The sequence below is a fragment of the Diospyros lotus genome, chromosome 6, assembly GCF_014633365.1.
Source record: "Diospyros lotus cultivar Yz01 chromosome 6, ASM1463336v1, whole genome shotgun sequence".
NCBI lineage: Eukaryota > Viridiplantae > Streptophyta > Magnoliopsida > Ericales > Ebenaceae > Diospyros > Diospyros lotus.
Window position 1 is genome coordinate 13516415 of NC_068343.1, and position 13312 is coordinate 13529726.

The window sequence follows — 13312 nt, forward strand, 5'->3', positions numbered from 1 at the left end:
TTATATACTTTTGTTCTTTTTTTTTAAAAAAAAATATTTTCAGAACTCATCTCATGACTTTTTAATTACAATGAATTGCATTTATTTATTTAGCACATAAATTGTATTAACTAATCTCCTTGATTATCTCAGTTAATCTTTCTTACACAATGCAAATTTCTTAAATCAAGCATCGATGGTAATCATTTTGTCTATTGATTGTATCAATTGGAGTGATTAAATATTCATGTTGTTTTTTCTATATTTTTTCAAACTTCTCCGATTGCCACCACAAATACTTTAATTTTTTTTTTCTTTTTAGGTTTATAAAATTTAAAAATGAAAAAGATGAAATAAAATAATTGATAAATGATCTTAGCATTAGATGATACAGTGGTGTATGACATAATCATCAATAATATTGATCTAATTAATGATTTTTATTTATATAAATATATATACAATAATAAAAAAAATATAGTGTTATGGGATTGAACGTTGAATTTTAAAAAATGAAATCTTCAACAAATAAAAATTAAAAATTATTATTAATATATAATACAATATTAACCGTACCCTTTAAAAATCAACCAATATAATTAAAAAGAAAAAAGAAGATGTCGGCTGGTGTACTTTCTGCTGCGAACGGAAAGCTTCGTTCGTTGTTGGTTCGTCCAAGCATCGGCCTTTGATGCAGCCTGCTTTCACATTTTCACATTCTTGGCATTAATTACGATTGTCTTCGCTTCCCTCTCCAAAAAGCAATCAATGATATGCCGGCGTTTGGGGATTCTTGGTCTTCTTCAACAGTCACCCTGTACCTGTACATATCTCTTTCTCTTGGGAAATCCTCTTCCCTCAAGGCTAAGAGAAGCTGGCGCATTATTTGTATTGACTTGGAGTCAACCATTTCAAATTTCCTCTTCCTTTCCCTTTCCTTTCCTATGTTACAACGCTTTCTTGATCCCACAATCGTACGGATTTCACTTTTATGATGTCCATTACGTGTGATACAATATGGCAGCTCTTTCAATCTTCAAATCCAAGGCCACGGATTCACATTTTCCTTCATCCTTAAGTTCTTGCCTCCGGCTTTCTTCTTCTCCTTATTCTCTCTCTCGACAAAAATACTGACGAAACTTTTGTGTGGGTTTTTGAGGATTGTTGTGTCTGAGATTGGACTGACGTGGATTTCTCATTGGATTCGATAGTTTCGGAAAGAGAAAGAGTATAAAGTCAAAATATGATGGCAAGTACTAGTAGTAATGTGAAGAACGATGAACTGAAGGGGAAAAAGTTGATAGAAGATCAAAATAGGATGGCAAGTAGTAGCAGACATGTGAAGAAGGATGAACTGAAGGGGAAAAGTTTGATAGATTTGGTGTTTTCTTGGTCACTTGCTGATGTTTTCAACAAAAATCTTTACAAGGCCAAGGTTCGAATATATATTTTCTCTTCTTTATCTGCGTATTGATGACGCCCAACGCTAGATGTGCTTCTTCATGGATGTGTATATTTGTATCTTCGTATTCTGTTTCTTTCTGTGTATAATATGCTGGATTTTACCTCCATTTATAGCCAAATCTAGTTTCTATAGTTTTGTCTGTTTTCACAGAGATTTGATATGATTAGAGTGACGATTGACAATGGTGATCAACAATCTGGAAAAAAGAAACTTAGATGTGGAGATTAATACTTTAAGCTCGAGCTGATCATCTTTCAATTAATACTATGAAACAGAGCCATCTTGACCCCATTTGACTTGACTACCAAAATTGATAATCTTGTTAGTTTCATTTGAAATTTCTCAAATAAAATTTTGGGATGCATCAGATAAGAGCTATTCTTCTCTGCATCAACTTTTCTTATTTAGATTCTTTTTCCTGGTGAATTCAAGTGTTGGCTGTGCTAACTAGCATTTTTCTCTCCACCATACCTAAATCTTTTGACAGATTGAGACAATTCCGATGACATTTTCATCGACTGGTCAGTATTTGAGGTCGTTCATCTATCCACTGATCGAGGAAACTAGAGCAGATTTGCACTCTAACATCGGAACAGTGGCCCGAGCACCTACCCGCGAAATAATTTCAGTGAGAAAAGCAAAGGATTACCCCAAGAAATTGTCCTACAGAATTTTGATGAAGGACCTAAGGGAAATTGCAAATGTTGAAGGAATGTATGGGCCTGAGGTTGGAGACCTCATTGCCCTGACAGACGTGAAACCAAAATGCATCAATGATCTGAACAGGCCTCAAATGCCTTATCTTCTCGGTTTGGTTACGAAGATGAAGCATGACAGCCCTGAAATGACGATATTGTCATCAAAGCCTATCGCGTTTGTTGCAGATGAGCCAGAGGATGAGACAGGGAAGGAGAAAAGTCTTTTCGTCGTTTATCTGACAAACATGACAACAAATAATCGTATATGGCAGGCATTGAACTCGGGGCTGGCTGGAGGGAACATGAACATCATCAAAAGGGTCATGCTATTTGATTCTACAGTAAGAATCACAGTCCATTATTCCACATCTCCCCAATTACTCTCTGTTTATAATTAGTATAGGTTATATGTTTAGATTCACAACTTTCCCCTGTCTAAATTCTTCCAGGTCGGAAGCAATTGTAGCGATTGCATCTCTCAAGAGAACAAGAATGGAGCTGTAACCAATGCATATAATGCCGTAGGATCTTCTATGCTGAATCCTTCTCAAACGGCTGCAGTTTTAGAGGGTGTGGCTGCAAGTGAATGTCGTCATCAGAATACAGTTAAACTAATATGGGGACCTCCAGGGACTGGGAAGACAAAGACAGTCAGCTCACTATTGTTTGCACTGTGGAAGAAGGGATGCAGAACCTTGACTTGTGCTCCGACAAACATTGCAGTGTTGGGGGTTGCAAAACGGCTTGTTGGTTTGGTTGAGGATGCTCTTGAGTATGATTCTTATGGATTGGGAGATGTCGTTTTATTTGGTAACGGGGAGCGAATGAAGATCGACAATCATGAAGACCTGTTTGATGTGTTTCTTGATTACCGTATTGTTGGTCTTGACCATTGTTTTGCTCCATCAACTGGCTGGAAAAGTACTCTAGAGTCTATGATAAGCCTTCTTAAAGACCCTGAGCATCAATACCGTTTGTATTTGAAAAAATCTAATAATGATGATAAGAATGAAGAAGAGGATAAAGAAGGGGAAGGGGAGGTAAAGAGTAATCAAGAGGAAGGGGACGATATCAATGATAAAGACTTCAAAGAGACGCGTAGAAAGAAAATGATGAGGTCAATAGTTGAAACTTTGAAGGAAAACAAGAAGAAGGAACAGAAGAAGAAGAAGAAGACAAAACAGCACATGAAGGAGCCTTCTCATAACCAAGTGAAAAGTTCGTGTTTGACATTTGAAGAATTCGTGTTTCAGAGATTTAAATTTATTAACAATCGGCTGCAATTTCTTGGCCCAAATTTGTACACTCATTTGCCAACGTCATGCCTTTCAGTGGAACAAGTAAAGAAGATGATCAGGGCTCTTGATCTGCTAAACTCAATTCGAAAGTTGCTGCATGACAGTGGTACAGCAATTGATGGTTTGAGGGAAGTTCTCAATGGAGTTCAAGGTGTATGGATCAAAAAGGGATTTTTAGAGTTGACTTTAGCCAAGACAGAGTGCATTGAAATACTCGAAATTCTTAGTCAAACATTATCACTTCCAAGTTTAACTGAGTATAGTGAAATTCGAAGCTTTTGCTTACAAAATGCGTGCTTGATATTTTGCACTGTTTCAAGTTCTGCTAAATTGCCCCCAGAAAGGAAGAAACCACTGGAAATGCTGATTATCGATGAAGCAGCTCAGCTCAAAGAATGCGAGTCCGCCATTCCTTTGCAGCTTCCCGGTCTTCGCCATGCTATACTCGTTGGGGATGAACAACAGCTTCCAGCAATGGTCCAAAGCAAGGTGTGTTATCCCAGTTTCTGTCTTTCTAATCTTTTAAAACTCATTTATTTTTCTACTCGATATACTGACAACGTACTATCTGCAGATATCTGAGAACGCTGACTTCGGAAGAAGTCTATTTAAGAGGCTGGTATTATTGGGACAAAGGAAACATCTTCTGGAAGTTCAGTACAGGATGCATCCATCAATAAGCTTATTTCCAAATAGAGAGTTTTACGACAAAAAGATTTTGGATGCTCCAACAGTTACGCAAAAATCTTATGCGAAGCGCTTCCTGAAAGGGAAGATGTATGGCCCCTACACTTTTATAAATGTAACGAATGGCCAAGAGAGGATTGATGACAGGCGTAGTACTAAAAACATCGTTGAAATAGCTGTGGTCATGGAAATTGTTGCAATGCTCTTTAAAGGTAATCTTCTATTAACCAGAAGATGACTTTTCAGTGTTAACTTGATGTCTGAATTATGATTTCATATTTGCCTCTGTAGAATCTGTGGCCTCAAAACAGAAGATAAGTGTTGGTTGCATATCCCCGTACAAGGCTCAAGCATCGGTCCTTCAAGAAAAACTTGGAAAGAAATACAAAACAGTCAAGGAAAGTAACTTCTCGGTGAGTGCACGATCTGTCGACGGTTTTCAAGGTGGCGAGGAGGATGTGATAATCATCTCTACTGTCAGATGTAACGCGCAGGGAAACGTGGGCTTCCTCTCCAATCTTCAGAGAACGAACGTGGCTCTTACTAGAGCAAGGTATTGCTTCAATAGAGCGGAAAACTGGATGCCGTCTTCCCTGACTTCAAAATCATCTGTAACCATATGTTCCGACTAAACATGCTTGGTATCTTGTTTCAGGTATTGCTTATGGATAGTGGGGAATGGTGCTACACTGCTTAACAGTGGCACTGTTTGGAAGAGACTGGTTTTAGATGCCAAGGCAAGAGGGTGTTTCTATGATGCTGTGAATGACAAGAACTTAGCTCCAGCTGTTGCAGGTGCCCTGGTAGAGCTTAATCAACTTGATGTGCTGCTCAAACGAGACTCCCCATTGTTCATTAATGCAAGGTGGAAGGTATGATTCCTTCCCTCGTGGTCTTCCTTTTATTTGTAGATCTTCTTCGAGGGTTCTATAGCTAAAGTCCTTCGAAATAACTGAGATGTCATTAAACCCTGCTTTCTGAATTCAGTCACTATAGCATTATTATAGAGAACCCCTGTTCATGTGAAACATGACCTTTATTTTTGTGCCACAGGTTTGCTTCAGTGATGAGTTTATGACATCCATGGCTAGGATCAAGAATGTGGAGGCTCGAAAGCGGGTGGTTTCGCATCTGGAAAAGCTATCGGGTGGCTGGCGACTGAACCAGGAGAAGAGAGCTCCCAACATGAACGGAGCTCTCTCTCAAGTTTTGAAGTTGCATGCAGTTGATGGGTCACTCAACCTTGCATGGAGTGTGAACATAATGAGGATAAATTCGGAAGACATCCAGGTTCTGAAAGTCTGGGATGTTCTTCCGTTGTCGGAGATACCAAAACTATCCAAGCGTCTGGCGACCGAATTTGGAAATTATACACCCACTACTCTCAACCAATGCACAAGCAGAAGAATCTTAGGGTATAGATAAGCATGCTTGATTTTGATTTTCCTTCTGTATAACATGCTTTCCTTTTAATCATATGGATGCGTCTTTGATCATATGCTGCAGGAACTTGACATTTCCAATGACATGGCCGGCCGGCACCAGCGATTCCATAGAGTCCCTGGAAAGCAGAGTTGCTTCACTAAGCCTGTAGGAAGATCAGCCTAGACCTTATGCTAAAAGATGAAGAGCAACCAAAATAGGTTTGGAAGTAAAAAGACAGCAAGGTGATGCAGCACAAGAGAGAGCAGAGAAATATTTGGCTTCTTTTGAGCATCCGAAGGGCAAGATTTGAGCAACGAGTGTGTATAGCTGAGCTGAATGGTTCCCGAAAATATTACATTAAAGTACAATCTTTTGTTGCAAGCTTGCAATTGTTAAAACATGACTGGATAATGAATGTATTTAATCTAAATGGGGTTGTGGGCTGGCTTTTCGGTATGGTATGGACTTACTAATACAGAAACAATGTTTAAAGAACATCGGCCAAAATAACTCATAATTATAGAAATATCCATTAATTGATTGCAACATTTTTCAACACCTTCAAGGGTGGAAGAGCAAATGTAAAGGAACCGCTTCCAAAGAAAAGCTGAAAGGGACAATGGTACAAGCCCGACAAAAGACTACTGCATCACAAAAATGAAGTAAATATAAATCACTTAGGCTAATAGCTAGGTAAACAAAATAAATCTGAACGATAAGTCCAGATTTCAACAACCATGCCCCCATTGGCATATGTATAGCAACTATATACAGCAGGCTTTGGAATTAAGACATCAATAGGCCAAGACAGTTTCTCGGTGCCGTCTATTCAAATGCGTCCATTGAAAGGAGAGGTGATTACAAGTCAAGCAAGCAAATATTGGCGCCATTCTTGACAAGCGGGTTAATGGTAAAGAATAGTTTGGATTAATGAGGGTGTACAACCATCGTCGCTGAATGTAGTGGATTATAACTGAGAAAATCTATCTCCAGACTAACTGATACATATAGAATACAAAAACGGAGGGGTTGACTACATTAACATGTCTCAGTGATTGCAACATGCAGGCATACTGTTTCTTGAGCTACAAACAGCTTTTTAAAGAATAAGCTACCTTGCAGCAGGCAATTTTTCAAAAAGCTGAGATGAATTTTTGGATTTTTGCCTGTGCTCTCTCCTTTTCCTCTGGTCCGTCCATATCACCAATGTTGTCATGGTATTCCTGCAGTAAGCCCAGAAGGAACATAAACATTTCTGCAGCTAAGGCACTACAATTAACTAATTTGTAGTGTGTGACTACTACGTCAATATAAGATCATTCAATGATTCATTTAAGACATTGTTTAACGTAGACTCTTAGTTCCTGAAAAGGATTTTTGCTCATTGCAGTTGCAGATACTTGGCCTATATCAAGCAAGAAAAATTGAGTCAGAGGCACTGAGCAAGGAGAAGAAAGGTTGCATTCAGACAATACCTAGCCTGCATCCAGACAATTCTCCTAGCACCTTAAGACTTCAGCAAATGTGAACAACCTTTGTAGGAAAAACTCAAGTATCCAAGGGCACCGGTATCCTATACAATGCGAAGAGTGTATCGTGCAACATGAAGGATTGATGTACAGCACAAGGGTTTGTGTTTTATGTCTGTTGTGCATGCAGGTTCACTGGACTTCCCCCCTTTAGAAGGAAACACATAGCATATGCATTACACTAATAGAATGGCTCATGCCAGTAGGCAAGTTTCATTGTTCTAGTCAAATTGATATTAACTCAGAATGCCAAGGCCAGGAAGCAAACACAATAATGCTTCCAAGTTTAAGAATTGACATATGTGGATTACATTTGTCCCAAATCATATTAAAAATCTGTAAATATCCCTTGAACCTGAGAAGGGTGAGATCATTGCACGTATTCATGCAAGGGCATCTTTCCCATGAGTTTTTATTTCAATACAACTTGTGTATGGTGTCTTCTTTTTGCCAAAAGTTCTTAGGGGAAGGATCAAATAACTGATTTCACTCACCTGAAAGTACTCAAGGGGTGGCCTTGGTGCCACTAAAACAACTTTTTCCATGCAAGCTGGTAAACTAGGTTTGCTTATTTAATCACAAATCATAGAATATAGTATTAAATTACTTACATGCATACAAAGAGAAAGATCAAGGCTTGTGATTGCTCATGTTGTTGTACATAGAGAGAAAGAAGAACCATAGAAAAATTTCTTTGCAGGGCAACAAATGCTTATATGATTATCTTCAGAAGGGCACTCAAAATAAATAAAAGAAGATTTTATTCAATTTTTACCCTCTGGTTTCGTAGGACCATTTGAAATGACGAAATGCTGAAGTCCACCTCTAAAAGGAAATAAATAATCCTAAAACCAGGTAATCAATGAGCTTTTTTTCAATGGTTTTCTTAAATAATATACAAGGTAATCAAGGGCGAAAGGCGCCCTTATGGAGCTATGAACCTTATATAGCCTGAGGCACTAAAATATCACTTGCCTCACCAAAGCAAGGCTCTAAATTTAAAAAAATAATAATAAAAAAATATATTCAATATGAAAAAGAAAATAAACACATAACAAATGTTCAATATTTATATATAAAATAAACAATTTTAAATACTTATAGGAAAACAATCAAACATATAATATAATATAAATATTCACACAAAAATATAAGTTATATAATTTATATACAGCTATATAATATATAATATTAACAAACAAACAATATTATATATGAGGTTACAAGTTACATTGTTGCAGGCTTAAAGTTGTAGCAAACAAACATAATTCTTTTCTTGCAAATATTAACTGAGTATTGACTAAAAGTATAGAACAAAATATATATATCATAGAACAAAAAAGGGACTGTCGAGCAATAATTAGCACTCTGAAAAGTTAAAACACTAACTAAGAAACAGTGCAACAGTGACTAAAAAGCAACATCAACAGCATACAAAACAAGGAGGAGCCAGGTGGGTCTGCTTTTCTTCTTTGTTTTTGCATTTTCCTCTTCATTTTACTCTTCCTATCACACTGAGAGACCTTTCACATCCCTTCTGTAGATGACCCTTCACTTTCCTTCAAATTTTCTTTTTATTTTGATTCATTACAGCCTAGGCAAGCACTTGTGGCACTTGATGCCTCAGAAGAGGAGCTCGCCTAGCAGCAGGTGAGGCACTTCCCCAGCACCTTGCACTGCCTGAGCGCCTAGGTGAGCCAGGTGATCACTTTTGACTACACTGATAATATAACCAAGTTCTAGAGAGCTGAAAGCACCCCAGAAATGCACACCTCCAGCAAGAAGGAGATGGATTTGTTTCACTAAAAGGATGGCTTAAATGTTGGACTTGATCCTTAGATAATTTAACTACAGCTCCCCAAACCAAATGATTACAACTCTTAAGGAACCCAAGTTCTATAACAACATCAAGACAGAAACACAGAAAATATAAAAGATGTAATGAATGAACATTGAAATTTGTTTTTTATGGAGAGATACGATGATCAAAGAAAATTGTAAAGATTTAGCAAGCTTTACGAGCAAAGCAGATACCTGAAGTATATCCTTAACATCTTGCTTCGTGAGTCTATTCTGTTTCAATAGTAGTTCAATTCTTGTTCTCATTTTTGGGTGTCTGCCAAAGATTAGCAATCTCAGATAAGAAAAATAAGAGAACAAGAACAGCTCCATAAATAAAATTTATTAGAGGAAGATAATAACATAGTTTAGGTGCCAAAACTTACTCAGACGTCCAAAGATGACCCAAAATAACAGCAATCAGCTGCAGAATCAAACATACAAACAGTGAACACAAAAGAGGGGAGGCGGGAGAAGAGGGGGGGGGGGGCAGGCGCAGAAAATCTTGAGAACTATAGCAATAAATAATGATACTTACTGTGTGCGAGTATCATTGAAGAAGAAAACCATCATAAACAGGGTAAACCCTATGGAGCATAGATTCAAGAAAGACATTCAAAGCACCATAGAACCTATTGAATCAGAGAACTTGAGGGAGAGAAACCCTAGTTGGGAGGAAATAAATTCCTCACTCAAATAATAGATTGTATACCTATATATACTAATACTAAATGGGTCATGACATAAGCCAAATAAATCTCACACTCCCCCTCGAGGTGGAACATATATATTACATGTGCCAAACTTGTTACAAATGTAGTTTATCCGAGGGCGTGTGGGGGCGTTGTTGTAGAAGACAGTCGCGAGGAAGGAGGCGGTGACGATGGCAGATTGACAATACAGGGGCGACACGAGATCTATGCGATGCATAAGATCCAGAGAAGCGACTACAAGATCTGAGAGACCAGAGGTTGAGACCTACCGACCGACGATGGCGATGACGACCGGAGAAGGGAGATTGAGCGGCAGTTGCGATGGTGAGAAGGCCAACAGCAATGACGGCAACAATTGGGGGCAGCAGCAATGTGGAGGCAGCGAGGTCGCAATGGAGCTAGAGTCAGCAGCGGCGTTGAGGTAGCGGAGACGCAATGGAGCTGCGGATCTGGAGGCATCATTGACGGACAGAGTGGCTGGCGGTAGGGTGTCCGTGGGCGGCAACGACAGCTATGGTGGCGGAACAACGACTGCAGCTGCCAGGAGGCCGTGACTGCAACTAGGGTTTGACTCTGATACCAAGTTGAATCAGAAAACTTGAGAGAAACTCTAGTTGGAGGAAATAAATTCATCACTCAAATAATAGATTGTATACCTATATATACTAATACTAAATGGGTCATGACATAAGCCACGACATAAGCTAATCCTAATGACATAAGCCATGACATAAAGATAAATGTCACATAACCTATCTATCAATGTGCAGAAATAAGTAATTTAATAACCAGAAGAACAAAGCCAAGGACTAGTGGCCTCTCTCTCTCAACCTCAAAAAAGGGGAAACCAGAATGGTAGCTTCAAGGAAGGAATTGAAGCTTTTTCACATTCAAACACTCATCTGTTCATTTCATGACAGATGCACAACATGACAAAAGAAGTAGCCACATAAGAAACAAGGAACTAAACATTGTTTTGGTTTGGTTTTGGTATTGTATGGTTTCATACTGCACCAGATGAAACATTACAGTGTCCCATAAGTTCAATACTCTCTGACCCCATGGCACATCACCAGGATCAGGATTTCCATTGAATTGCACTTTACCTCATCAGGTTTGCAAACTAAGAGACCCAATGGTCTATTTACTGATCTATCTATCTATTATTTGACAGAGACCTGAGAGAGGTCTCTTGATTCTTCTTAGGGAGACCCAGTGTCTTAAATGTCACAAAAGAACATATTATTACAATACCAAGGTATAATATCATAGTAAACTATTCAATACTAATAATGGATATTACTATATGAATAAATTATAATTACTTAATCTTATTGTCATAATGTTATGCAATAGTATTTATTTGTAGTATATTGTGTATCATTTCTACTTATTACTATGCATAACATGCTAATTTGTAATACAAAAAACGTACATTATTATTTAGGTTAAATTGCCCCTAACCCTATGGTTTGGGCTATTACTTGGAGACCTTTGTGGTTTAAAACTGTGTCAGGAGGTCCATGTGGTTTAGATTGTTTGCTCGGACACCCCTCTATCACAAACGACATTAATTAAGCCCTAACTAAACTAAAGTACATAAAATTTAACTAAAAATAAACATTCAAAAATCTAGAAAAAAAAAAACAAAATATAAAAGGAAATCTAGTGTCCAACAGAACCCATTGCGATGATGGGTTCTAGTTGTCAGAACCTGTCATTGGGTTCTCCACAATCTAGAACCAATGTGTGTATTGAGGTTTTTTTTTCAGGTAGCTAGAAGCCATTGTTGCAACAATGGGTTTTGAGGATTTGAAACCCCCTGTCACCATAGATTACGTCCTCTGCCACTGGATTTCCCTTTTTTTAATTTAATTTTTATTTTTTGTTAAATTTTACTTAATTTACCTCAATTAACATCTTTTGTAAAGGAGAAGGTGCCCACAGCAAAAAAATGCACACCACAAGGACCTTAAAAGAGGTTTTTAAACCACAAGAGGTCTCCGTGCAAAAGGCTCAAATTACAGAAGGCCTAAAAAAAATTTACCCTATTATTTACTTATTATGCATTAGGAGTTACATGTTAGTATTAAGTTGTTAGCTATAGTCCAAAACATTATAAACACTTCAACATGTCAAACTACTTGCATACTAGTTCTAAATTCAAACATATGAAAATTTTGGTCAATGTTTTTTATCGTTTTATAATGTTTCCAATTTTTTCTCATTTACATCATGTTTTCAAATTTCAAAACAATTCCATCTTCAGACTGAAGCAACCTATTGAAATGATATTTGATCCTTGTGTACCTCTATGTCTGGGACTGTCCCAAGCCTAAGAAGACAAAAGTTCCACTAATGAGGTAGAAATAACCTTCTGCATGCCAAAAATTGAATGGGAAATCTCAACATTATGAGAAATGGGCAATGAAAGAGGTGATACACCATCTCCCCATTCTTCTTCCACAATCAACCAGAATAGCTCTGAACTTTCTTAAACTATCTGGAGTGAGAAAAAAAACCTAGTAAAGAAGTCAAAACAAAGAAGCTAAAGGAGTCCTCAATTTTCAAAATATCTTCTAAAGAAATCTAACATCCCCTTCTCAGATAATGCATCATAGAACAGACAATCAGAAAATGTTCCTCCTCCCAAAGAGGTTGCCCTCACTGTTCCTAGTTGTGGGTGATCCTGAAACAAGCAGCATTCAATGCAATCAGCTTTACATTCCTTGCAGTTCAGCCTAAATTAAGGGGATCAAGCAATATCATCCAAGGACAAGGGCGCCCTAAGTAGCAAGAAAAGATCTGGAACAACTAAAAGATAATCTCAAGCCATTCCTTTTCTATCCCAAACTCGTATAATGCCCCCGAACCCATATAATGCCCCTCCACACCTCAACACTATAATGATTTCAAAAGCTATAACTAAATTAATCCCCCCACCAACAATCATATTTTCCCAGCAAAACACCCTCACAAACCATATCTCTCATGAGTGAATCTACACAACCACTCAATGTAGTCAAAAGGAAGCACCTCGCTCGCCTAGGCGCTTGGGGCACTCAAGGCCACAATGGAAGTGCCTTGTGTACCTCTATGCAAGATGACATCAATCAAGTGACTCCTAGGTGAGGGCCTCAAATTAAGCGACAGGCATCAACAGTGCTCACCTAGGAGCCATGTTTAAAAACAAAAACAAAACAAAACAAAAAAAAAAAAGAAGAAGAAGAATTGACACAAAAAATAAAACAAAAAGGTATACGAAAATGCACTTTCAAGCTTAAAACAAAGAGGAAACAGAAGCAAAATGGAGAAGAAAATGGAAAAAATCACTGTTGAGTCATTGCTAATTGATATTGTTCACACGATCACGATAAGTTGCCTTCTCAATTTCTTCCATCTTCTCTCTTCTTTAGTAGCTGGAAAGGTCACCACCGCATAGATCACAAGGAGGCGAGCAAGAGAAGAGTTACTAGAGTTTTTTTTTTTTCTTTTTTTTAAGTATAGTTACTAGAGATTAGCCAGAGCTCTCAAGGGGTTTTAGCAAGTGAACCACTTGTACATGACAACACATGGTTAATCTTTCCAACTGCTGCTCCTAACTGGTAGGCTCACCAGTGGTAGGTGATTCCTCTGATGACCATCCCTCTCCCTTGTTCTTCCCGTAGCCTATGGTTGT

At 38.0% G+C, this 13312-nt stretch overlaps 2 protein-coding genes across 9 annotated transcripts in view; one reads left to right on the plus strand and one right to left on the minus strand.

The window, feature by feature from the left end:
* Positions 1-611: 611 nt before the first annotated feature.
* LOC127804305 (uncharacterized) lies at positions 612-6096 on the plus strand. Its single transcript, XM_052341151.1, has 8 exons — positions 612-1414; positions 1932-2483; positions 2592-3929; positions 4015-4339; positions 4419-4680; positions 4783-4999; positions 5181-5542; positions 5634-6096. Exons 1-8 carry the CDS (start codon positions 1223-1225, stop codon positions 5719-5721), a joined length of 3336 nt encoding a protein of 1111 aa, XP_052197111.1. The 5' UTR covers positions 612-1222; the 3' UTR covers positions 5722-6096.
* Positions 6097-6456: 360 nt separating this feature from the next.
* LOC127804306 (uncharacterized) overlaps positions 6457-13312 on the minus strand; it is a 45709-nt gene continuing 38853 nt past the window's right edge. For 3 of the 8 annotated variants that reach the window (XM_052341160.1, XM_052341158.1, XM_052341157.1), the window contains exons 6-8: positions 9307-9344; positions 9116-9197; positions 6457-6775 (exon numbers count right to left, since the gene is read on the minus strand). In XM_052341160.1, coding sequence (XP_052197120.1) covers positions 6686-6775; positions 9116-9197; positions 9307-9344 — 210 coding nt within the window. In that variant the 3' untranslated portion in view covers positions 6457-6685. Of the gene's footprint in view, positions 6776-9115; positions 9198-9306; positions 9345-9374; positions 10207-13312 lie in introns of those variants that run through there. The other 5 variants (XM_052341159.1, XM_052341156.1, XM_052341155.1 and 2 more) reach the window with 5 other exon arrangements.